The following is a 25,775-nucleotide window of genomic DNA, read 5'->3' as shown; positions in this document are numbered from 1 at the left end:
TCTACAGAGACTCAAAGCTGCATTAAATATATTCTTTTACCAACTTTCCTTCTTTCAGTGTTAGGGCCATTAGGAAAATGGATGCTGGCGGGCTTTGCTCTTGACCTCAGTTCAAGCTCCCTGTGCTTTTCTATTAATCCCAAACAAAGAGGTAAATGCTAAGGGTGGCTTACAAAACACTAAGGTCTGGGGAAAGAGTGAGGAAAAATGCTTATATTATCACAGTGCACTCCAGTTAAAGCAAGGGATTAGGTTAGATGCTGCACTTACCATGTTATAAATCTGGAAGTTTCAGTTTTAAATCCCAACGCAAATGCTGTTCAGCCAACCCTTCTCTTACCAGCCTTTAACAACTGCACCTCATCCTTAGTCCTTGATAACACACAGCTATGCAAAACCAGAGGCTACTGAAACTCAGCCACTCAGTCCTGTCTCAAAACCCAGGTATTTAATGCAGGATGCTTCAGAATGTATAACAACAGAAGGAGCAGAGGTCAGTACTCCTTAGGCCCTTCAGTTTTAGCTTCTGGTTTGGAAACACATCTGCCTTTCTAATTGGATAAGGGTCTGCTGTTATTTTCTTAATTGTTGTACATATATCTATTCATTCCAAACAGATTAAGATGAGAAAATGGATCACACACCTACAACTGCTGAATAGACAGTACCTACCTGAGGATTATTTGCATGCATGCCATGCTGCACTGAAATCAAATGCATGTTCCATGGCATGTAAACTAAATCACTACAACAGAAGAAAAAATAGGAGCTAATTAAAACACAAAGGTGAAAGACAAAATAAACAGAACAAGCAATGAGCCAGATGACAGCATTCTATAGGTCATTACAAGGAGGCTGCTTCTCCATAGTGCTTGGTAGAAGCACTTGTCTCTGATAGAAAGATTTTTGCTGTTCTCTGTAGAGGTTTTTGCTTTTATTGGCATTAATCTCATTTTTCAAATGGACAATACATGGGTCAAATCCATTTTGGACCACTCATATAGCTTGTCTCAGTGAATGTTATGGGCAGAATAGTCTCATGCTTCATCTTCCTGGAGTGCTGCTCGCTGTTGCAACAGCTGGATTTTCCCTTTAGTTGCTGGGATAAATTGCTTTCAGGAATATGCCTGCTTTTACTGAAAACACAAATATTTTTTTTAAATCTCCCTGATTGATAAGAAAAGCCTGAAAATGTATCTCAATGCACCCAAAATGTTCAGAAATTGAAACATAAATAATAGTAAGTCCAAATTTATCCTTCTCTTTCCTCTAAATCTCTTTATTAAGTCAATTTTAGAATGTTCAAAGGCAAACCCATACTTCCTAGAACCTGAAGGTTGTCATTCCCACTACTAAGCCCATTTTATAATGGCTTAAGGGGAGCCCCCCTTTTGCAAAGGAGTTTTCATGTTTGAGCTAAGGATGTTCTGTGACCAAGACAAGACATTTCTCTACTAAACTTGAGCCCCAAACAACTTCAATATACCTGATGTTCTTTCATATCTCTAGGGTTCTGCTCAGGAATTACAAACTGACTGCACAGGTGGGTGCCTTGAGAGCCTGGCACCTGTCTGCTCTCTTTTCCCCAGGGTCACTGCAGCAGCCCCTTGCCAGCTCATGCAGTGTCTGGCTCTGAGCACACTGGGGTCTGTAGGGCAGGCACTGAGCTCAGCCAGCCCCCAGCCCATCCCTTCCTCACCAGCTGAGGGAAGCTCAGGCTTTTTGCCTGTGTAGATGACTCACGGCCATCACTGTACAATAAAACCCCAGAGTTAGAACACGGGAGCTCATCTTCCCTTGTGTTACCCATACGCCTGCAGCCAAACAGAGAGACTAAAGATAGTTTGTCTTTTAGCTCTTAAATATTTAATCCTCACCTTCTTCATGGTATTCTAGCTTCTAGATACAGTCCTGTAAATCACTGAATGTCTGTAAGAAGTTACACTATTCTAGATTTTTTATATTTCCTTCTGTGGCACATCCCCATACGATGTGAAGGCTGATTAAGTTATGCCTTTACATATTCTGACAAGGTCTTCCAACAGTGCTCAGAAATATTTCAGGCAAGAGAAAGAAACAATACTGAAACACAGAAACCTGCCAATTCTCACCCTTGCAGATAATCTACCTCAAGCCTGTCCTAAATGCTAAATCCTTCAAAAGAACAGATGCAGGATGTAATTGTACAAGAGAAGCATAGATAAGAAAGAAAAGAAAAGTGGGGTTTTATTCCCCCCCCAAAAAGTTTTGCTTCACTACAAATATATAATTGAAATTAATTGTCTTTTCCAAAAGCAAATCACATTATACTGATAAATTAGGTAAAATGCTAAAGGACCTTACCCCAAGAAACCTGAGTCATCACTGGTGATGGCTTCTACAGGACATTGCTGCATCATTTTGTAAACGACATTCTGTTGTCACGGCATTTCACCACAGCTGAATAATAAGGGATTTATGAATTGTGGGCAGGATTTTAAGTAGGATTTGTCAGCAGGATTTTAGGTATCAGCAGAATTGTCAGCAGGATTTTAAGTAACACAGGTGCAATTTGCATCCAGAGACCCGAAGAATGAAGGACAAATGCCCATTTTTTCCTTTGATGCATTTAAGGTGGAATGTGGTTCTTTGAAAATGCAAAAATAGGACTGTGTCCTGGACAGTGCTTCTGCCTATAAAAGATGTGAAGAGACAGGTTGATGCTCTGCTTGGGAATAAGATACGGCTGAGTACTTGACTGCTCAGAAACTTACAGTCATTTCTAGAAAAGTCCTTTCAGGGAGTTACCTACCATTTTCTATTGTGAAACAAATAATTAGATGCATTTTCCACTGTTGCTCACTAGAAATGAAGTCCCCTTGTTCCTTAGAATGAAAGACTACCCATGGGTAGAATTTTAATTTTTGTTTAATGGTAAATTGCTAAATGAAACTAGAACCAGATGATCTTTAAGGTCTCTTCCAGCCTAAGACTTTCTAGGATTCCATGAATATGTAACTAAGCTCCATGGGCAGGATTGAAGAATCTTTTGCTAATGTTAGTAGTCAGGGTTTTTTTCCTACATTTAAAACATCTTTTAATAGGTTTTCAGGATAAGTTTGTTTATTAATTGAATCTGTCATACCAGGAACACAAAGAGCATTCAGATTAGGCCAGGCTGGGTGAAGCAACCTGGTCTAGTGGAAATTGTCTCTGCCCATGGCATGGGATTGGAACAAGGTCTTTAAGGTCTCTTCCAACACAAACCATCCTATCAGTCTGTGATTCTATTCTACAACAGGACAGAAGAGCCAATGTCTCCTGCTGGCTATGGAAGGGAGAACAGAGTTATCCCCATTTCCACATTCTCTGTATCCACTTCAGGTCACACAAGTTTGCTGTGATATGTTAAAGGAACTGCTCAGAAGTATCAAGGTACTAGAGAGCCAGTGAGTAACAGGATGGCTTCTAAGAAAGGATTAAAAATTCCCAGATATAGGTTACTTTCACTTATTTTAGCTCCCCTAGAGGGGATCTACTGTCTCCAAGTCCTAAAATTAAAAAGTCAGCAAAAGGATGTGCTGAATCCCAGATGTTAATTGCACAGACTCACTGGATTAGAACTGCAGATAATTAATTGCCAAATTTTAATACAAACTGAACTAAATGGATGATAAGATTTCCAGTAGGTAGTTCTGAGATCCAGAAGGGGAAGATTATTTATCCAAATGTGAGAGCCCTAGAGGCCCAAGTCATCTAAAATGTCTGATTTCAGGAAGTTAGAGAAGCTTGGGAGACTAGTAGAAGGGCAAAGACAGGAGCTGTGATGCTTGAGTGCAGCAGCTCAAAGGAGCTTATGTGCTGCTAAATGCATTTTGGTGAGAAGGAAGCAACTTTTTAGCTTTTAGAAACTGTGAGTAATTGTTAGCTATGTCTCCTATAAGGTCAGAAATACACAAAATTCTCTGTTAGATTTTACATTTTAAAAACCAAAAAAACCTAACCAACCAAATAAAAAACCCCAGCATTTGCTGTTGTGATATTGTCCCTTCATCATCCCAGCTCTCAGAAATTCAGTTTGTCAGTTAGAACTTAGAGTAAAATAACAGTAGAACTAAGGTATAAAAATTTTAAAAGGAAAAATACCTACCTTTATCAGGACATTTTAATCTGGAAAGTACATGAGGTTAAAACAAGACCAACACAGAGAGGAATCATTTTATCACCTGTGCAATAGAATATGTGAGAGACTTCAGCTCTGATAAAAGCTACACTGCACTTAATGTTGGCTGCTCATTAAAATCCTAATTGAAAAGGAACAGCAAAAGTAAATTGTGGCACAGACTTTAAGACACATAGTCTATAACAGATCAGGGAACTGATCCTCAGCCTCAAGTGCCCTGCCTGGTTTATTAACCTCACCACTCCTTTCCAACTCCATGCACTAGAGCACTGCCCCATCCCAAGTGGCCTTCCTGGTGTCTTCACTGACACAGACAGAATAAGACTTTTAATTTTTTTTTTCCTCTCAGAAATTTGTTATAGAGACTCTCAGGCTGAAATTCATGGGTGTTTGCCATGTGTTCCTGGGGTTTTATTAGGAACTGTGACAGAGAGGTATGATTTGAAACTATTCTTATACTGCTAAGGTTTGTTTCCCTGCAACAGGTCACCCAAGAGAAGTAATTTCCTGTTTGAGGAGACACCTAAATGACATTTAGCTGTAGGTATCAGAAAAACATGCCCTACAATTAGATTTTTAAAATGTTGAGCTTATTTTGGCTGGTGCCTGATACCTTTTGAATTTCACTTCATCCTTTGCAGCTCCTTTTCAAGGAAGTTTTAGAGTGTCTGGTTTGAAGGTTCCTGACCTGGAGGTCATCTTTGATATCAGCCCAGCTTTTGATTATCAGTTTAGCTACATAACAAAAACTTCTACATCTGCAGAGGACAGTAAGTAAAGCTACAACCAAGGCTGTCTCAGGAGGGTGCTAGGCTGTCATTCATGCTTTCATTACATCTCAGCTGGATTATCGAAACACAATGTTCACATGCCTTCCAGACCAGGCACTTCACAAACTGCAACACAGCAAAAATATTGAAGCTGGAGGGATAAGTAGCTGTCAGTGAGCACAACCCACTGCACCCATGCTGAGAGCTTAACAAGAACCTCAGGCAAGGCAGCAAGCTGCAGTTCTTGTCTCCCAGCCCCACCTCTAATAACCCTTCTCCCCACCTGCACCAGCAGCGAGCCCAAGAAATAGATTTGGCCCCTCTGGGTGTTCTTTGGTTATTAATGACACAGCAGAGAGAAGTTCAGGACTTGCTGAGCACTGTGTGGTGCTCTGCACATAAGAACATTGATTTCCCCTACCCTGGGGAAAAAGCAGATTTGCCTTCACACCCTCCCAGAGCCCAGGGATTCTCCTGTCAAATTCAGCCAACAGACCCACTCTTCATTTGCTCAAACCCATTTATTTTACTAAAAGGAAAATATTCAAGACTGGCCAGGTTTTCTCAATTCTCCTAGACATCACCCAATTCACCCACATAAATCCCAACTCTTGTTTTGAATGAGAATCATTGAAAAAAATAAATTAATATTTCAAATTTCACCACTTTGATATTGAAAAGAACAAATTTTACTAAGAAGATGCTTAACCCATTATTCAGTTGTGGGGTTAAAGTACAGGGCAGATAATTTGCTGTATTAGCAGAGGGTTGCAGTGATTCCTCTTTCCAGTCTGCCTGGAAATACAACTAAATGAAACCAAAGACTCTTGGAAAACAAAAAATTAAGACTGGCCAACTATGATTACCACCAGGACTTGTGTGTTAACAGAGTCATGAGAGTTAATCATGCTGAATGTATCTTTAACAGAGATTTTACTCTGAGGTGAATTAAGACATAACTCACTCAGCAAAACACTACAACCTTGGGATACTTTTAAACATGGATTAGATATATTGTTCATCTGCATGTATTCACAATGGTATCTCAACATCTCTTCCATTTAAGCACTACCTCCGCTTTCATTGTGTAGTTTGTTAATTCTGTGATTCTCCTACATGTGAAGGGCATTCAGAAGTTTCCTGTATTTTGTAATGTATTGGTATAATTACAAAATCTCATTAAGGAGGACTTTATTATTGATTTACTGGTTTTCTATTCATTAAATTTCACTGTAAAAAGGATTATTACTTTTAAAGTCAGCACGCTTAAACACAAATGGAATTATCGTAAGAGAAACAACATAAAATGGGGCTATTAATATTAAAACAGCTATACTTTGAAGATTATTCATTTAATAAATCTTTGTGATATTAGCAAGATTGATGAGCAGTAGTACAAATGAGGGGAACATGGGAGAGATGATCATTTATTATCATTACAGAGATATAAAGTATGATTCAGAGTTTCATAATGGATGTTAAATTTGATTTAACATATGGCTGACTCATTCTCTGAAAACTATTCTTAAAGACATAAACTCATTGAAAAGTCAAATCCATTGTCTTAATAATACTCATGAATTATCTTTTGATAAGAAAATAAGTACTGTGTCCTCAGACAAATCAGGCAGGTTGTGTCAGAGCTCTATGCCAGCGGTACAGAAAACACACCTGGAGACACAAACAACGCCTCCAGTGTGCCCAGGCGGGTGAGAACTGAAAAGGAGCAGAAAATGTCTCCTCCTTTTGCACACTCACAGACCATTTGTGCTCTGCATCCTGCCCAATACTGCTTTTACCTGTGCCACAGACCAAGGCAGTAGCATATCTGATTGGCAACAGGGGCAAAGACTCCAAATGATGTCACAGGAAATTCCCTGAAAATACATTTAAACCCCATTGGAGAGTTACCTTGAAGTACTTGGTGTGTACAGAGCAGGGCCACTGAGATAGGGCTGTTTGTTTCTGACTTAGAACATCTGCACAATTCAGATATTACAAACCCCATGCCAATGCTGAGCAACAGAATTTTGTCACCCTGTTGACGCTATTTATTCACATAAAATCAAATAAACTGCACAATTGCCTGATTGTGTAAGAAATAATACTATTTGAAATACCCTACCAAATTTAAATACACATTTGAGAAACAAGACAGCTTAGATGAAGTACTGATACTTCTGCTAAATCAAGCCCTGATGCCTGCTCAGAAAATACCTATCTGAAAGAACTACTATCCAAATTAAATGGGGAGCGACAGAAAGTTCTGTGTCATGGTGATCTTTCTGCTTAGCAATGCTTGCCACAAAAACGTCTTCAAATTCCTTCTGTGGATCCATCATAATGTTGCCAGTGAATCAAGAGCAATCCAAGTATCTTCTCCCCTACCCTGCCCCCATATGAGCCTGGATGAATGCAATGTCTTTGGCACATTTAACAACTGTATTGTGTGCATTTTCTACAGAGGGCACTTCTGCTACCTCTTTCTTTGCCTTTAGTTATCTGCAATATTTTTTGTTTAATTAGGAAAATAATTGAATCAATACCTCACCACCTCACTGTTCCTCTCCCCTGAGAGGCAGCACTAACAGGATATATTAATATATTTATTCATTCATCATCCTATTGTGATAGTCTAATCCTTGCTGCAGGAGCAGCAGCACAAGTCCCAGCAGTATGGATTACTGGAATGTTTAGTGTTTTGGACTACCAGGTTCCTGCTTAGAAATCATCCTTATAAACAGACTCCAGTAAAGGTCTAGTGCTTTAATTTCCCACCTCCTCAGATTTTTACTTGTTTCTGCACTCTGTCATGTGCTACAACTAATCCAAACATGTGCTTAATGGGAAAGGATTGCTCACTACCCCTTTACATAAAACATTTCACATGTCCAAAGGAAAGGTTTTACCCTGTTCTAACAGACTTCAGCCCCACCATGGAGCCTGCTGCAGGATCTGGCCTTTAACAACTGACATATTTCCCATGCATAAATCTTCCCAAGTACCATCTCATCTCACTGAAATGTGACAGACTTGATGTACAGAAGAGTAACAGAGTCATAGAGTCTTTATTCTTTGAATATTATAATAATGTAATCATCTGCTAAAATGCCCTACTCACTATCTCTCCTCAGCCATTTGTTTATTTAGGTAGGAATTGACTGCATATCAACTTTACATACACCTCAGACTTGCCATATTTTTCCTGCCTCACCTTTTCTCCATCTCTCATGAGAATTTACTTTCACTTATGTAGCACTACCCAGGCAAACTTCCCAGTTACTAAATGCACTAGAGTAGTATGAGAAGAAAATTGTGACAGGATGAAAAGGGTTCAGAACAGTTGGCAATGGATGGAAATGCAGATAGTCTATTGAGGCAGAGATGACTTGTAATAGGAAAATTCTGGTCTCTACATAGGTTTTAACTGGCTATTCTTTCTAATTTTACAGCTTGACAATGGATTCAAAAGCTCCCAGGAGAAAGTGAGCATGCTGAAATGTGGGAGGTCTGGTAGAAAAATGAGCAATGGTCGTTAAGTGAAATCTTTTGACTACATATTCTCTTTTTTGTTTGCTGCAGTGACTTTCTCTATGGCTGGTAATTGACTTCTGCTTGTTTACAATTAAAGGATAACATTCATTTTAGAATATACAAGTGAACAATGCTTTCTGCAGGTGATTAAATGTCACAGAAAGATAAGGATGTACCTTAGCTGTGAATTGCAAATATGCACCAGCATTAGCAGTGCTGTCCCTCTCTCACTGTCCTTAACAAATCACAGCTGAGAAAGGATATTTGCATGCCCTTCTTATGCTCTTTGCATATCCACATGGAGGCATGGAGATGTTTTGCTAATTCTTTGCTGGACTACCCACAGATTCTCACTCGGTTCAGTTTCTCACAGGTGAATAAATTATCCAAAAGTAAATCCCTGAATATTCAGTGAAGTGCTGAGGAGACAGAATTAAGAAAAAAAATCTTTAATTGCTTTTGCTTAGCTTGCAATTAATCAAAATTATGTCTCTTCTCATAATAACTTAGAAGGTATGCTAAGTTATAAAAATATTATATTTTAATCAGACACATATCCATGTTGGATAAAATAACCAGTGGTGAAATAGCAAATCAGCCAGATCTAAATAACATTATTTTCCTAAGTGTAAAAAAGTAGCAAACATAACCACAAGATTTGCACTAAATGGCAAGTTGTTGCTTATATAAAGATCAAAAAGATAGTAATGATGCAAAGTGTGCTTCAAGCACCCTTTGTCCCAGCATCATTCCTTCCGGTCCTGGGCCAATCCCAGGTCATCATATCTGCACCAGCATCTCTTTGTTAAAGTAAGCAAGTTCTGCAAGTTTGCAGTGTATCACTGTGCATATCTGGCCTGTCAGATAAAGGTTCACCTTCTGCTTATTTGACTCAATTTTCTTCAATTTTATTTAGCATAGTTGATTTAATCTTTCTTTCTTTCTCCATATGAAGACAATATCTAATTGTAGAATTGTATCCTTTCAACTTCAGTCTTATTCCAACTCTTTCAGCATCTCTATATAGAACAGGTGTCATGTGAATATTTGAAGTGAAAAAGACTGGTTCATTATAGTGTTTGGAAATTCAAATAATGTTAGTCTCTCTTTGATGCTCATCTTCTTTGGCCAAGTCATCACAGACTTTTAAATTTTGATCTTTCACATCCAATGTAATATTTTCCTACTTCTTGTTGTCTCATATATCTTTCTCCATATCTATGTAATGTATATTTAGATCTGGAAAGATATTTATATGAATTTCAAAGCAACAACATTCATAACTTACTTTAAATTATCTGATTGTTTTTACAAATTTTTGAGAAAGAAAACAATCCAAACCAGTTAGTACACATCAAATACCAAGGATACCAAGTCTATAATTTTGACAACTGCTTTCTCCTGTTGTCCCTTCAGTGGAGCTACCTTAACCTGCACACCCACTCCTCAGCAGACTCGAGCACCCTTGATTTGCAGGACCCATTGTTTCTAAGGATACTCAGAGCTGTCATTTGGGTGAAGAGTTGAGCACATTTGCACCACTGTAAAGTACTACCAGACTATGAAAATCATCCCAGCCCCAAGAACATGAAGTATTGAAGTCTGAAAACACTAGACATACACATTTTTCATTGTGTCTTTTCCTTCTCATAGCCCTAGCTTCTAAAAAGTCTCTCCAAATAGGAGGTGAGGATGTAAATGAGAGAAAGCCTTTTTTATGCAGCACCATGTTTTATCTGCACCTTTTCATTCTCTCCCAGGCAGGCTTGAATGCCATGTAGATGACTTTCACAATATATGGCTTGTCTGTTCTTTTTTCTTCTCGGGCTCCGAACACCAATGCTATTGTTGAGCACTCAAAGGCTCTTTGTAGCCCAAAATATCTGTACCAAAGCCTTTGCTGTATTCAGTCCTTTTACCCAGAACCTGATTCTTATTCTGTGGAGTAGTGATCGCTCTTTTAAACCCTGCATGCTTTTGCAGGCGTTTAAGGTTCAAAAGTCCCTCATGTCTAGCTAATCAATACTTTAGGAAGATCTTGTGTAATGCTCATTAAAGTCTAATGCACTGTATTTCTTCAGCTCCTCTGTGCTCCATGCTCAGAATACCCTGCAGCTTCTCTCCAGCTAAATGGCCTTTGAGGTCCTCACACAGCTCTTGAGGTGTTTTCCTGCCCATTTTGCAGTGATACAGCTTAATATCTCAGATAAATCTTTTGTCCTGAATCCTCCCTCTCCTATGGACAACCCTTCAAGGAGCAGTGAGGAGAACCAACTTCTCAAGTGTTAATTCCTCAAGATGTTGCTGTGCTCTTTGCTCTGCAGTGAAAAACCTGCAGGCTGCTGAGCTCACAGCAGGACATCCTCACGTATTCCATTGCACACAGATAAATGGTTGGATGTCTTTGAATGAGTTATTTTCTCCATCTTGCTCTTTGAACTGTCCTGTGGGCAAAGCTGATGGTGGCTACATTCTCTGCTTTTCTGTCTCCTGCCTCCAACACCAGACAAAAATTCCAGGTGATGTTTGCCCAAATGATGCTAACTGGCATTTAACCTCTAATCAAGCCTTATCTTTTTTTGGGAGGCTAGAATAAAGCCTATACATTGCTTATTTACTATTTCTGGTATGTTTAAAGTGTTGAAGTTGTCCACACCTGCAGATGGCAGCCATCTGCTCAGGCAAATACTTGCTAGATACCTACTCAGGAGCACAGTTCAGCCCAGACTAACTCCTCCTGCCCTGAACCAGGAGCCTGAGCTGCCCACAGCTGGACCAAGGCTATTTAGCAAATTTTTCCTTCAGCAGTAATGAACCAGACAGATCTAGCAGCCACAGCCACGCTGGGGAGGAGGAGGCTGCCACAGAGAAGCATTATATTGCACAGGTTCTGCTTGGGCATCCCTTGGCAGCTCCCTGGATCCTGACTAGGGTTACACAGCAGCCCTTCACATTACCTGACAGAAATATGAAATAGTACAGCAAAGAAACTCCCTCCTGGCTGCAGAGTCAACCAATCTTTCATTTCACCATGTTGGGTTGACATTCAAATGAGCATGCTGTTTTCTCCCTCTTCCCTTCTCCATAGTTACATTTCAATTCATCAAACGATCATCATCTTAGTGAAAGTAAACAACACCAGAGAGAAAACAAAGAATTTCTGAAAACAAATTTATATCCTGCTAATTATTGAGAAGAAAGCCTTAAATAAAGACGAGAGCAGTGGCTAATAATTATTTAAACAAGTTAAGTCAGGATCTCCCTGTTTTATACACCAATATGGGTGGCTCTCTCCAAGTTAAAAAAGTCAGGGCAGTGTTTAACCTCAGCCTATGTACTTGTTTTATAATAAACTGGGATGTACACCAAGTAACTTAAACTACAAGATACTGTCACTCTCATTTGCAGTGTGATGTTTAAAATAGCAGTTCAGAAGATAAATATATCTTTTGCCACCATATCTGGAAAGCACTCTGAAATGACCACCTGCCAATCTTGAATTAGAGCTCATGACAAGTGAAAATCATGTCAGTATTACCAGCATAATCTTACATTCAATTGATTTTTTAAAAGTAGATTTTACAGAAATCAAATTGGAATATAATCAGGCAGGTAAGAGCTTCACAATGTAAGCCTGAATGCCTCTTGGTGTGTAAAGACAATTAAAAGACTAGATGGGAACTACAGTTCAGAACCAAACACTTCTATTTGCAGAGAGACAGTTCAGATGCCACCCCAGAAGCCTGGTAGAACCTCCATCCAACAAGGTAGTCTTGGATTTGGGAACATGAAATACATAAAAGCAATCTATACTCCCACACACATCCAAAGCATTTCCCCAAAGACAGCAGAATTACCTCCACTCCACATAAAATGTTTTTGCATTCTATTCTTCTGAAAGACATTAATAAACTGATGTGACAAATTATCAGAGAGGAGGAACACAAAACAAAACTTATTTTGCTAAAGTGAAGTACTCTGATTAAGCAAGGCCCAAACCAATGCTGAAAGGAAGCACCTCCACAAAAAGGTCAATTAAAATCACAGTAGCACTGCTGCCCTTGGCACAGGACACAGTTTTCTAATGGCAACACTACTGCAAGGAGATGCTGCCTTTAGACACTGCCAGACCCCAGGCTAGTCAGAACTAGCCATTTCACCAAATTAAAACACAGCTCTGCTCTGGTCCTGGAGAAGCTACCTAGAACAGAGGCTAGTCAGAGTTAAAAGATAAAAATAAGTATTTATTGAAAGTCTTTCAGAGGATACACCTTGGGCAGTGCAGGAGTCTCACAGAGGCTACACCAAGGATGAGCAATGTTCGTGGGTTTTTCAGGAAGATATAAGTTTGGTCTATTTGTGTATCAGAGATGAATTGTCCAATTACAGTTTCAGGAGTCACATTTCTCCAGTTTGTCCCCTTACTGCACTGTTGTTTACATTTTTGGGGGCCTGAAAAAGTGAGGTGTCTTTGAGTTTCAGGCCTAGAGAAATTGTTTTGTCTGAATAAAATGGGAGAACAGTGACAGGCTATGGAGTTTTAGAGTTACACACTAAAGCAGTACTGATCTGAAAAATTAAAAGCTAAAATTTAAGGGCATCAGTCTGACCAGCATTTCCAGAGCATATTTGCTCATCTTTCTGCAAACTCAACCTCAGGCCTATGAAAGTCAAGTTGTGCTCTCTCTGACTCCTGCTGCAGAGGCAGCAGCAGCAGCCAAGATTCTCCTGACCAAATCCTGCCCTCGGTGACACCTGGGCAATCCTGGCTCTGGGAGTTAACTGGAATACAAAGCAAGTACAAATGGGAGAAAAGCAGCACACGTGGCTCAGCGTGTTATCAACACTGGTTTGTTGGCAAAGACAGTCTTATGTGATTTTTATGACCTATTCTAACTTTAAAACAATTCAACAACCATTTGTGGTAAGCAGAGGAAAAAACTGCTGCAGTTTGAAAAGGGAGTTTAAGTAAGGACTCATAGATTAAGTCTATTCCAATCTCCCAGAAAATCCTCTGGGAACGTATGTGAACACTTTACTCATGGCTATGAACTGGTAAAAGGGTCCATCAGTTTTTCCAGTGCCCAGCACAGGGGAGCTTAGAGTGCCCAGCACTGATTTCCCTGTTTGGTGACACAGGAACAAATGGGGTGCTTTAATTCCTCTTCAGCCTTTTTTTTTTTTTTTTTTTCCATTTCAGAACATCTTAGTCATAAGACTCCTAGTGTTCATGGGAAGCAACAGATGCCAGTTGTTCAATTTATTTCCTCCTAAACTAGGTCTATTCATCCTATTGCAATCCAGTGTCAGGTGGAATGAGTGCATCAAATCTGAAACCTATATAGCAAGTTCCCAACCATCTTTGGTTTCAGCTTGGGACAATAATGATGATTTTCTAAGCTAATGCTTAGGAATGAAATGCAGGACTTGATTTTGTTTTCTTCTAGGGAATGAAACACAATAAAACCTACTAATTTCTGAGTGCTTTGGAAATAATTGCTCCTTTATTTAGATGATGCTTCTTGCTCTCAGTCTCAGGGAGGTAAATCCAAGGCAAGTACTTGAAATCAGCAGAATAACCTCTCCAATTTGACCCTCATTTTCATAAGCTTATACAAAAAATACTTGACTAGCAAAAGCTGCAAATTATAAATAACAATAAACTACAATTTTAGTTTGACTGAGAGGAAAAAAAAAATTACTCCAATTTTACTTGAAAGAATAAAAAATTAAGTTTTTCCAAATAATGCCAAAAGCTAATAGAACTGTGCAGCAACAATTACAGTAGGAGTAGCAAAACAAGCATGACTTCAGTCCTGGGCACAGACATGAGTCTTTTAGAAAAGCTGAATCACCAGCATCCCACACAGCTCTGCAGGGTGCACACAGCCCCCAAATAACAGAGAGCTTCCTAACATTTTATAGAGCAAAGAATTCTATTTTCTGTGACAGAAGTAGTATCCTGTTACCAGCCAGGTGAACTAATCCCATCTCTCTTTTCAGTAGGATCCTACCCATATCCATTTGCTTATTATAATGCTGAGCTTTTCCCTCACCTATTTTCATGACCTTCACATTTCCATGAGACAAGACTAAGTACAATCATCCTATCCAATTTCAATTATTGCTCTGATATTTTGTTGCTCAAAGCTGTCAAATTCAGTGTTATTCCACTCTCACAGAAAGTAGTAAGAATGTGATTATCACTGGGAGAAAAGTTTGGAACCATCTGCAAAAAAATAGCAATAATAATGAAATAAGGATGCCATATATCACCTTTGTTTAATATTTTTGTCAGTTCCACTTAAAAAATTAATACCTTGGGAAAAAATAATTGAAAATGTCTTTCTGGAGTACTGTAAGCACACCCTGGGGGCGTTTATTATTCCAACAATTTCCCATTTTAAAATATACAGGTACTAACAACCAACAAATTATTACATTTCCTTTAAATGAACTGAAACAACAAAGATAATTAACTAAGAACATAAGCCTGCTTTCCATATGGTAATACACATCCCAAGGGCAAAGCACTTCTCTTTTAAGAGATTCCCCACAGAATTCTTATCCACCTTGTAAGGGTAATTAACAACCACAAAACACAACTGAACTTGCTTAATGTCACAATATTCTGCAAGGCATTACTTTTTCATGGGTGAATATGATCTGTAAAAAAGAGCACAGGACCTTGGAACAACAGGGCATTACTTTTTGTCATGGAGAATGCTGATGGTAACTGACAGGATGATTTAAACTCTGAAAAGGTGGTTAGAGCAACTTTCATGTTGAGGGTTATGTCAAAAAGAAAGCTAAAAGGGGAAGCATGGTTTCCCACTTAGCTAAGTGGTAATTTATGGCATCCCCTGTGAACAACAATTTTGTGGGGAAAAAAGAAAGAAACACATTGGCTAATAGGTATCTAATGTGTTAAAAATCAGGTTCGATAAGGCAAACTATACTTTTATTATAATTTTCTTAGTTGAAGCAAACAAGACACAGAATACTAATGTTTCTTAGCATTCACAGTGCATATTAAAATTCAAAAGTATCTTGTCTACACTACAATTTTAAGCTTGAAAGGTGTACTAGGCAACAAGCTTATTGTTGCTAGGAACAACACAAGGAAGAATTGAGTAAGTGGAATGAAATTAAAACTCAAAACATAAAACCAGAGTAAGCACAGGGGAGCAGGAAAGATAAAGAGATGTCTTTGGATTGTCCAGGTCTGCAGCCCCCAACACAAGAATTACATGGACTTGTTGGAATGAGTTCAGAGAAGAGCTAAGCTGCTCACAGGGATGAAGAAGATCTGCTAGGGAGGCATGCTGACAGAGCTCCTGGAGAAGAGAAGGCTTTGGGAAAACCTTGAAGTCATTTTTAGTACCTAAAAGGGCTCCAGATGACCTGGAGAGGGACTTTCCACAAAGGCATGTAGTGACAGGAAAAGGGGATATTGCCTTAAACTGAAGGAAGGCAGATTTAGATTAGATATTAGGAATAAATCCTTTCCTGTGAGGATGGTGAGGCCCTGGCACAGGCTGCAGGCAGACCATGCAGTCATGAATAACCTAACTCTAGTTAGTGGTCAGGTTTTCATATTTTATTATATGGCTTCAGTGAGAGATTTGACACCTTACTATTGCTGCAATGTGGACCTGTTTAAATACAAGAACGTTTTACATGGGAGAAATCACTGAGCTGGAAGGAAGTGAATGATTGGCACAGGGCAGAAGCACTTTTTGCTTCAAGGCTCTGGCCTGTCGTTTGCTGGAAAATCTGTTTTATTAAATGCCATTCACACTTTCCAGATAAGTCACTAAGGGATATGCCAGATTCTTTCCCAAATACTACTTGATACTCAGTGCTGATCACTGATGCGAACACAACATCTCTTTTGATGTTTCTAAACACTGACGTGTATACATCTCCCAGCACACCACATGTTTAAAAGGCTAAAAGAGAGAAAGATATCAACCCTTTGGACAGACAAAGGGCAGAGGAAGCTGTGTTTATTTAAATACACATATAAGACAATTAGAGCTCAGGAAAACCCAGACTAGGTGCCCCTTGCTCTGTGATTGTTTTTACTGTTACAACAAGTTTTACTTAAGTGTAATTTTGGTCAATCAAATAAACATTACCAGGAGGCAGGATGCAAGAGGGTAATAAAGAGCAGTGTTTACCACTGATATCCCAAGCCTCCTCACTGTGGCTCCACTCCTATATAATACCCCTCTAACCTGCCCATGCAGAGCAGGGTGCAGGGTCATGGCCAAAGTTTGAGGTGACTTTGAAGGCCAAAGAAGCAAACAGAAGCTGACTTGGACACACATTTGGCTAAAGATGCACAGAGATGCATTTAGTTGAACTGAGGCCCCCTTGACTCAGCTGGTGTTTGTCAGATCTGACAGCCAAACACAGATATTGTCCACATCAGAGGCTACTTTTCACCTCTGCTGTACATGTCAAAGAAAATAAATATATTCCAGTGACACCCAGCAATCAGGCAGATTATCAGCATGAAAATTCTGCTCTATTCAGGGACTATACAGAATGCTTTTCTGCTTAGTTCCCTTCAATCATACAAAACATATTAAATAATTTCTTCAAAAAGCTCATGGGCTCAGATCACCCTTAAAGAGCACCCAAAGTGCTCTTACAACCCCTACCTGGTCGTTTAACACACATAGTACCTACAGCAATAAATAAAGCAGATTTACTGTTAAAGCTGTGAAAATCAAGGATGTTACTACTGCAAGTCTATCCATCACCAGTACTTCTTGTAAACAGCTTTTTCTGCAGCTTAGACTTGTATAAAAATTTCTCCAATCAGGCACAGATTCCAGAATTATATCCAATAGCACAGCTCAAAAACCTATCATGTTTTACAGCCTGGTTTAAAAAAATAATGTGAAAATACCACCAGCTAAGCCTTGTTGAATATTTTTGTCTGTATCAGTTTGTATTACTGTTTTAGTATCCCTTTTTTCCTCTTTGTACCAAAACCAATGACAAACTACATTCCCACATACACATTATCGGGAAGATTCACGACTAACCCTTATACATTACACTATTTATTTTGTACAAAGGAGTACATTATACTTGATAATAACCAGCAGCAGATCATTATAAATTATATTTACAATCATTAGAGGCAAGAAATAAACATTCACAACACAAGCAAAGATGACTTTACCTGAAGCACAGCTCAGATGGTGAAGTGAAAGACCACTGATGTTTTCAGGCTCAGTAAATGCAGTACATGCCACGCTGCAGACATGGTCACACCAAATGCTATCAGTTAATATCCAGGTGAAAATAATGTCTCTGCTCAGCTGAAGGTTCTGATTCCCGACAGCTGCTCCATGGGGTTTGCAGCAGCTCACAGGCACCATCTCCAGCTGAGCCCCAGCCCCCACTGACAAGGTCCCCCCACAGCCCTCCTGCTCTGGATGTGTGGCAGATGCATCTCCTGGATTGGAATTTCCTTCCTACACAATGGTATCACCTGTCCCAGGTACCAACACGAGTAACACCTCCCCTGAAAATCTCCAAAAGTGCACTGGCCACAGGCAGAGACATTCAGCTATTACAGGGTGTCCAAAGGAGAGCTGTGAGATGGCTCCTGTTATTTGTCCCCTTCAGTGTCCATCCCTCCTGCACCCAGCAGAGCTCTCAGCAGGGCCAGCACCTCCCCACAGCCACTTCCTTCCCCCTGAGGCTGCTCCAGCCCCACCATGCACCCAGACTCTGGGGAAGCTGAGTCTCCAGTGGGGCTGCAGTGACACAGCCAGGGCCAAGGAGCCCAGCCAGGCATCAGGGCAGCCCTACAGCCCCGAGATCTTACAGTCACTCCAGACAAAGCTTTGTATCCACCTCAAACAGGTGATTAAACATAAAAGAACTTGGTCTTGAGGCAAGACTACAAGAACTGACAAATTCCAGCAGGTTCAAAATTTTAACTGAAGCCTCCCCTGCTTGTCTCTATTGCTCTTTCTTTCATAAACCCAGACCTTATCAAATGTGTTAGCAGTGTGATACCTCAGTGCATCATAAAATATGTAGGAGGGTAAAGGACAGCAAAGCAAATGGCTCCAGAAGTAGTGAGACCCTTGGCATTTCCTGACTTGGGGGTACTTTTTATTCTTAGTGTTGCATTAGTGTTATTTTCCAAGTGTTTGATGCAGTATTAACTAGCATCATGTTTTGAGGAATAGAGCTGTACAACACTGCCCAAAGGAAAGGGAAAATACCTTGAAATGAAGTGTGTGATCATTTACAATGCCGAAAGCTTTTTAGCTACGGGCATTATTTCACAGCCAAGGTAAGAACTCTCTCTGAGGGGTACAGCTGCTGTTTAGAAAGGAAACTGGGCTTCACTTTCCAGGCTACCCTTCTTAAATTCTCATGGATGAGAACTCAGCTTCCAGCCCTGCAGGTAACAGAGCTGCCCCCAAACCAGGCCAGCAGCAGCCATGGAGGGTTTTCCCCCAGGCAGCCCCTCCAGCCTCCTGCAGCACATTCCTGCACACAGAAGTGAGCTCAGCTGTAGGGAAACCCACGGAGCTGATGGACACACGTGGTTCAGGAAGCAGAGAGGGATATGGAATTCTGCCATGATGCTGCTTTAAGGCAGCAAGGTGCCATAGGCAAGTCACTGGAGTGGGACAGTAAAAGCAGGAGAGACAAGAAAGATGATTCTTCCAGAGTCCTTCAACCATCCCAGTAACAGCAAACCAGAGACCAGAACCCAGGCAGGGCTGCAGACAGGCACAAGCACAGCTCAGGGCTAAGGGGCAGAAAGCTGAAAAGGTGTGGGAGGAGATCCTGGGACAGTCAAGCTCCATCAGAGCCCTGGAATGGGCTGCACACAGTGCAGGAGCCTTGGCAGGCAGGAAGGAGGAGGTGGCAATTTTGAGATCTCTCTGTTTAAATATATTGTGAATTGTAGAGCTCCAACAAAAGACTTCTGTAAGAAGTAAAAGACTTCTCTTTCTTTGGGTTCTCCAAACCTGCCCCAGTTTGTAGAAGGCACAGCATAAGTGAGTACATGCAACCCCTCCAGCAGCTGGAGCACACGGGAAAAAATGAGTGAACATTTGAATTAAAGTAATTAAATGCATGTAGCATTCTCAGACTGAAGGTTTATTTAATTTCCCATGCTCCTTATCCCTGGAAAAGAAATTAAGTTTCATCTCATGAAGTCTTGAAAGCTGGACAATCTCTGGAAAAAATCTGCCTTTCAAAAATGCTAGAAATTGGCAAAATATATTCTATGCAGCATAAATAAACCTTAGCCTACAAAGAGGCTGCCTTCAACTATACATACATGAATGTGGAAACATATAATTGATGCATACATTTATTAATGCAAGCTCAGAAGCTTTACACCTTGTAGTCAAGTTGACATATGATCTTTTTATTTTATTTTCCAATAGGAGAAAAAAGTAATGCAGAACTGATAAAACTGTTTGAGATTAAATTGGATTTTCCACTACAGAAAGCTGTTTGGAGACAGGTATTCCAACAGCGAGAGACAGTACAAAAAAGTCTCTCAGAGCCTTAATGAGAGTGACAAGGGGGAAAAGAAAGTGTCTCTTCTCTTCTAGAATGTTACTCCAAATGCTGTTTTTGTCATAAAATACTTCTGCTTCTTTGCAGAAACTATTTTTTTTGTTGTTATTACTTTGCAGTATTTAGCTGAAAGGTTGGAACAAGAAAGCTGCATTATGTCAAAATGTCTTTCATGAGCTATTCAGCAAAATGTGACACCAGTTTTGGGTGCAATAGATAATAAACTTATAATGCACTACTTCAAAGATCTACATTCCCTATAATGAATATGAAATATTAGGGCTCCCCTCTCAGTACTGAGGGGTTGGCATAATTAGTGAAGTTATCATCAGAAATATGGGATAGCAGTGGGTCTGGCTCTATAGACTGAGTTCTCTGCAGAAGTCCAGAGCTTCCATCCCTTGTTTCCATCTCTTGCTCCACACTGATCTCCTGCCTGCTCAGTTCCTCCTTCCCCACACCTTTGGGGCTGCCTGCAGCTCACAAACCCTCCTCCATGACTGGGGAACATCCTGTCCCTCCTCTCCTTCCTAGGCAGAGACAGTTCACCATGTCTCCTTCACCATGTCTCCTTCACACCTTTCCTCTTCACCTTCACATTTCTCTCTGCCACCAGGAAGGGTTTCTCTTTCCCCAAAGACAAAGTTAATTCCTCAATGCCCACCACTTTCCCAAGATCTCTCAGCCCTTCACTCACATGCACTTCCTTCTTCAGGATGCTCGTTATACCCCGTTCCTCTGTGTTGTCACACATCTTTTACTCCATTTATCTTTTATACTCACAGTTCCTGGATAAAGACAAAAGAAAAACCACAAATCCCCAAATCATGTCACAAACTGCAGGACAAATGAAAAACTTCCTTTCCTTCTATTCCCAGATCTCTGCTAGTAAGAGATTGAAGTTTAGACAAATTGAAGAGCCCATTGAAGTTGTGAAGTCCCTTACAACCTGAATTATTCTGTGATTCTATGTGAATTTGATCAGCACTGGAGCTGGCAAAAGGTAGTTGTGGCTCACAGGCAGCTGTGGTTGAGAAAATGATGTTAACATTTTTTTTCAGCCAGATCAGACAGTTCCAGTATTGTTGCATATGCAGAAAAGTTCATTGAACCAGGGAGGTTTCAGCTGAAACACACTCAGCTGGATGAACCATATTTTCTGGTCCAACCTTGTCATTTCACAACATAACTCCAAACTCACACAGATCAAGGAAAACTTCAGGTCAAAAATTGTGTGGAGTTTGTGTGACTTTCCTGAAGTGCAGGAGGATAGCAGGTTGTTGGTGGTACCACTAATGGAGCAGGTAAAGGGAATCTGTCTTTCCAGGGAAAAGCATTTGTGGGCTGAGTTATCATTTAAATCCAACAAGTCCAACATTGAGGTCTCAGAGAGTAAATACAGACTGGCTGTGCAAGCTGCCAGAGAAGGGATTTGATGTGTAATTCACCAAAGACCCACAAAAGCAAGTTCTGATACGCTCAAGATTGCAAACCCAGAATATATATTTGTATATCTATATCTATATATATATATATATATATGCACACCATTTTTATATAATGATGAGTCCCATAACAGACCAGTTCCTCCCAGCAGCACATTAAGCAGCAGGATTCAAACTGATATTTGTTCCCTGATGCTCTTTACAGTAGACCCTTCCTGAAGTTTTGTGGCTCAATCTGTTACAAACCCTGCAGGAGGGACCTGTTTGTGTGGGACATCCCTTCCCAAGCAACATCCACTGGGATGGGCCCTGCAAGGTTTGCAAGGTTTGCATCCAAATGGAATTTCAGACACCCCACACTGTCCATTGGTTCTACTTTATGATTGGATCCAAGTGGCAAAAGAAGCTTTTCCCAGTCAATTGCAAAGGCAATCTTAATTTCAGGATTTCCTGACTCCACTTTGATACGTGTTTCTAAAATAATTTTGTGCACTACATAAAAAAAACAAGTTCAGGCTCTTGATAAAGTTTAATAGTTCAACAATTCAGCTATATTCAGGCACAGGTGGTTACTGACAACCAGCACAATGCACGCATATCATCATTTATAGAAATCTATTGCTTTTTTGAGATATTTATTTGCCCAAATTACCTCAACCACTTTTTAAAAAGGAATTAGCATCAAAATTCAAAAAAACATCTTCAATTAATTTTGACTTCTGAGAAAAAAATCCACTTTCTGAAACCAAAAGAAATAATTGGCAATAATTTATGGTAATTTTTGCCTTGATTTCTTGTCAGCTTGCATTCAATAACCACTCTGAATAGAACTAACACGTGATTCAGAGTTGTCTTAAGCTTGCTAACCTCCAGTATTTCCTGACTTCTGAGTTGTTGTTATTACTACCAAAAGATGGATGATAGTAATAACCAACTCTTTTGGAGGATGTACTTTTGGGATTTCATTTCCCACTTTCAAATATCATTTATTTGTAGGTTTAACGAAAACCACTGATATCGAAATTAAAACCCATCTGTAAACTGAATTAAATTATTCTATAGTATATAGATACTGATCAGGAACTGATCTGAATCAAGCTGAAGTCAGTGGAAGGCTAATTATTGGCCTTTAGAGGCCTAGAGGTCATTGTCTCTAGAAAGTGAAAGGGATCTTAACAAAATTATATCAAATTAATTATAGTGAGTCCACACCTCTGTATAGGTCTACAGCACACTTTGCATATTTTAACTGTGTGAAGCCTTTGTTGGAGGAAACATAAAAGGGTTCCTTGAAGCATTTTTCTGCCCAAACAGAAAGACTGCCCATTTTCTGGGCAGAAAGCAAGGAGCAGAAGCTGGAAGCAGTGAGGTATCACACACACCATCTGAAAGGTTTTGGGCAAATTGTACTTCAGAGTAAGAACAAGAAGCACTTCTTGGAGACTGACTCAAAACTCAGAGATTGTCCCAATACCCCAAATTAATTAAAGCAGCAGAGGAAAACAGTCATGAATGTGACTTCAAGAGAAACTGTGATTTCTGTGCACATAAAATCTGATAGAAAAATCTACTCAGAAAAGTCAGCTCCAAATCAGGGAACAAGTAAACCTCCTCTATTTGCAGGAATGTCATTCTGGGTAAAAAAGAAAAGCAGGCAAGGAATGAACAATTTGTGGTCACTGAGCAGAAAATGTGAGTCAGCATTCAGGGCTATTACTTGGGTCAAAGAAGCAAGAGAAGGGAACTGAGCCATGATGGTTTGGACACAAGCAGAATAAACTGTACCCAGTAAGGAGCAGAAATACTGAGAAGTAATTTGTCAGGTAAATGTGAAAATGAGGGGCCTAAGACCCTTTCTGCAAGGTCCATCCTTTGATAAACTCAGAACACAGTCACACACTGCCAGCAAATATTGAAGTACCACCTGCTCTGCCACACTAACAACTGAAACAGACTACTTTGCTGAAGTATTTTCTGCATCATGAAAATGCATAAGATAGTAATGTATAAACAAAGAATAGAACCAATAACTTTTTACCTTTCATTTGTCTAAGTGGGTGAAACTCTAAGCACAGTAAATCAATTTGAATTGTGCCTGTGCTATTATTAAATCAACCATTTATCATTTACCTTTATAGTTCCAGCTGGTCAATGAGAAGCCTTCAGAAGGTGGAACAGATAAAATTTTTCAGGGAATTAGATTGTAAGATGGCTTGGATAAAGTTAATAGAAAGTGTTCAGAACCTGAAATTTGGCATCAGTTTAATTTATTTTGTCACTAAATGGAGGTCACCTGAAAATTTTCTTTTTTTAAATGAAACATGTGCCTATTGTAATCCAGCATAAAGCATGAATGGTCACTGTTAGGAATATCAGTTTCTCTCTTGATAAATACTGTGCCTTGTCTGGTAAATATTTGCTTTTCCTACTGTTAGTCTGCCTAGTGCATGCATTCATTCAAATAATCAGAGAGAGAGTAAACATGCAAACAGGTATTTCACTTGGCTACATATGGAAGAAGACAGCAGCAGAAATTTTGGAGCACAAAACAACCAGCTATAATGGCAGTAATGTTAGATCTGCAATATTATCACAAAAATGATTAACTAGGAAAAAGCTTCCAGCATTCACATGAAATTTTGGTAATTTTATGTCAGTAACAATTAGTAACAAAGTTTAACAAATTTGTACTATCAGGGATTGGTACAGACATAGATTATTCTTTTAAGGTGAATGTCAGAATATAAACTAAATGTTTCTTGATCATGAGATATTTGTATCTCTTGCTGTCATCCCACATACAAAAAGAACCCAATAATTTCTTTTTTATAGTAAGCATGTGCAGGCTTAATATATTCTATGTAATAAACAGAATTTATAAGCTGTAGAAATAGCATTTTTAATTGTTGCCTAGTAACAGTTACAGTTTTGTAACTGACCTTCAGCTAAAAATAAAGAAAATATTAAAAAGAAAAAAGACAAGAAGACAGTATTGCCTTATTAAAAATATAAAATTATTTTAAAATTATTTTGCTACAATTTCTAAAGATTCATTTTAACTTCTTCCTATAAAATGCTTGGAAGAGTTAAATAATTCCCTGTTAAGCCATTTCCCATTTCACCATCCAAGCTCAGATTTTATGAAGTGTTGCTAAAATACGACACAGAGGATGAGTCTGTCACCTTGACAGCAAAAGTGTCCTGGTTTCTGCTGGGATAAAGTTAATTTTCTTCCTAGTACTGGATTTGAGATGAAAATAATGTTGGTAACTCAGGGATGTTTTGGTTATTGCACAGCAGTGCCTACACAGAGTGGAGACCTTTGCTGCTCCTCATCCCATCCCAGCACGGAGGGAACTGGGGTGGGTCAGGAAGGTGGGAGGGGACACAGCTGGGACAGCTGATCCCAAGGGATCCAAGGGATGTTCCAGGTCCCACAGCAGCATGCTCAGCATGTAGGGCTGGGGGAGGCTGCCTGGGGCTGCTGCTCAGGAACTGGCCAGGCATCAGTCAGTGGGTGATGAGCAGCTGAACTCTGCATCCCTTGTTTTGTACAGTCTAATTATTTTATCATCATCATTCATTATTATTATCATCATCATCATCATTTCCCTTTCCTGTCCTATTAAGTTTTCTTTATCTCAACCTAGAGATTTTACTTTTTTTCTTGCAGTTGTCTCCCCCATCTCACTGGGATAGGATGAGTGGGTGCCTGTGTGTGTTGAGCTGCCTGCCAGGTTAAACCCCAGCAAAAAGCTGAATTGAAAGCCAAAGTAATTTTTGACGTCTGAGAAACTCCAAAGACTAACATAAAGAAATACCTATGTGTACTGTGTTTGCTAAATGTATATCAAGTTTTGTTTTCACTGTAAATCAAATATATATAAAATTTGCACTCACCAAAAGAAATGAGTAGGTTCTGGGGCAGTTCTTGCTTGTCAGAATCATCTCTGACATGCAACTCTGGCTGGAAATCCTCTTTTGTGTGACCAAACAAATTGCAGTCACATTTTTATAAGCGTACACAATTTTACATATGGTGCAATCTGACAAATACAAAATCCTGGACTATAGCTCCTCTTAGTTCCTCAACTATTCAGCTGTAAATATTCAATATTAAAACATATAGCTCTATATACACAGTTAGAAATTCTTTCCACGACTGCTGAGTATTTCAGCACTGAAACAGATCCTTCAACATTCAGAGATAGCAAATCTGGGAACCATTTGCAGCAGTCATACATATTTGAAGAACACATTTCTCAAAAAAAGGTATTTCCTAGGTTT

The 25,775-nt window shown here is 39.5% G+C and overlaps 1 protein-coding gene across 2 annotated transcripts in view; it reads right to left on the bottom strand.

Moving 5' to 3' along the window:
* The window catches only part of FHIT (fragile histidine triad diadenosine triphosphatase), a 531,592-nt gene that overhangs the window by 191,907 nt on the left and 313,910 nt on the right, over positions 1-25,775 (bottom strand). The window contains exon 1 of one of the 2 annotated variants that reach the window (XM_033071652.2): positions 2,344-2,568. The exons of the other annotated variant lie outside the window; for it this stretch is intronic. Coding sequence (XP_032927543.1) covers positions 2,344-2,362 — 19 coding nt within the window. The 5' untranslated portion in view covers positions 2,363-2,568. Of the gene's footprint in view, positions 1-2,343; positions 2,569-25,775 lie in introns of those variants that run through there. 2 annotated transcript variants of the gene reach the window in all.

Source organism: Catharus ustulatus, chromosome 13 (genome assembly GCF_009819885.2).
Source record: "Catharus ustulatus isolate bCatUst1 chromosome 13, bCatUst1.pri.v2, whole genome shotgun sequence".
Lineage (NCBI taxonomy): Eukaryota > Metazoa > Chordata > Aves > Passeriformes > Turdidae > Catharus > Catharus ustulatus.
This window is presented reverse-complemented; position numbering and strand designations above follow the sequence as displayed.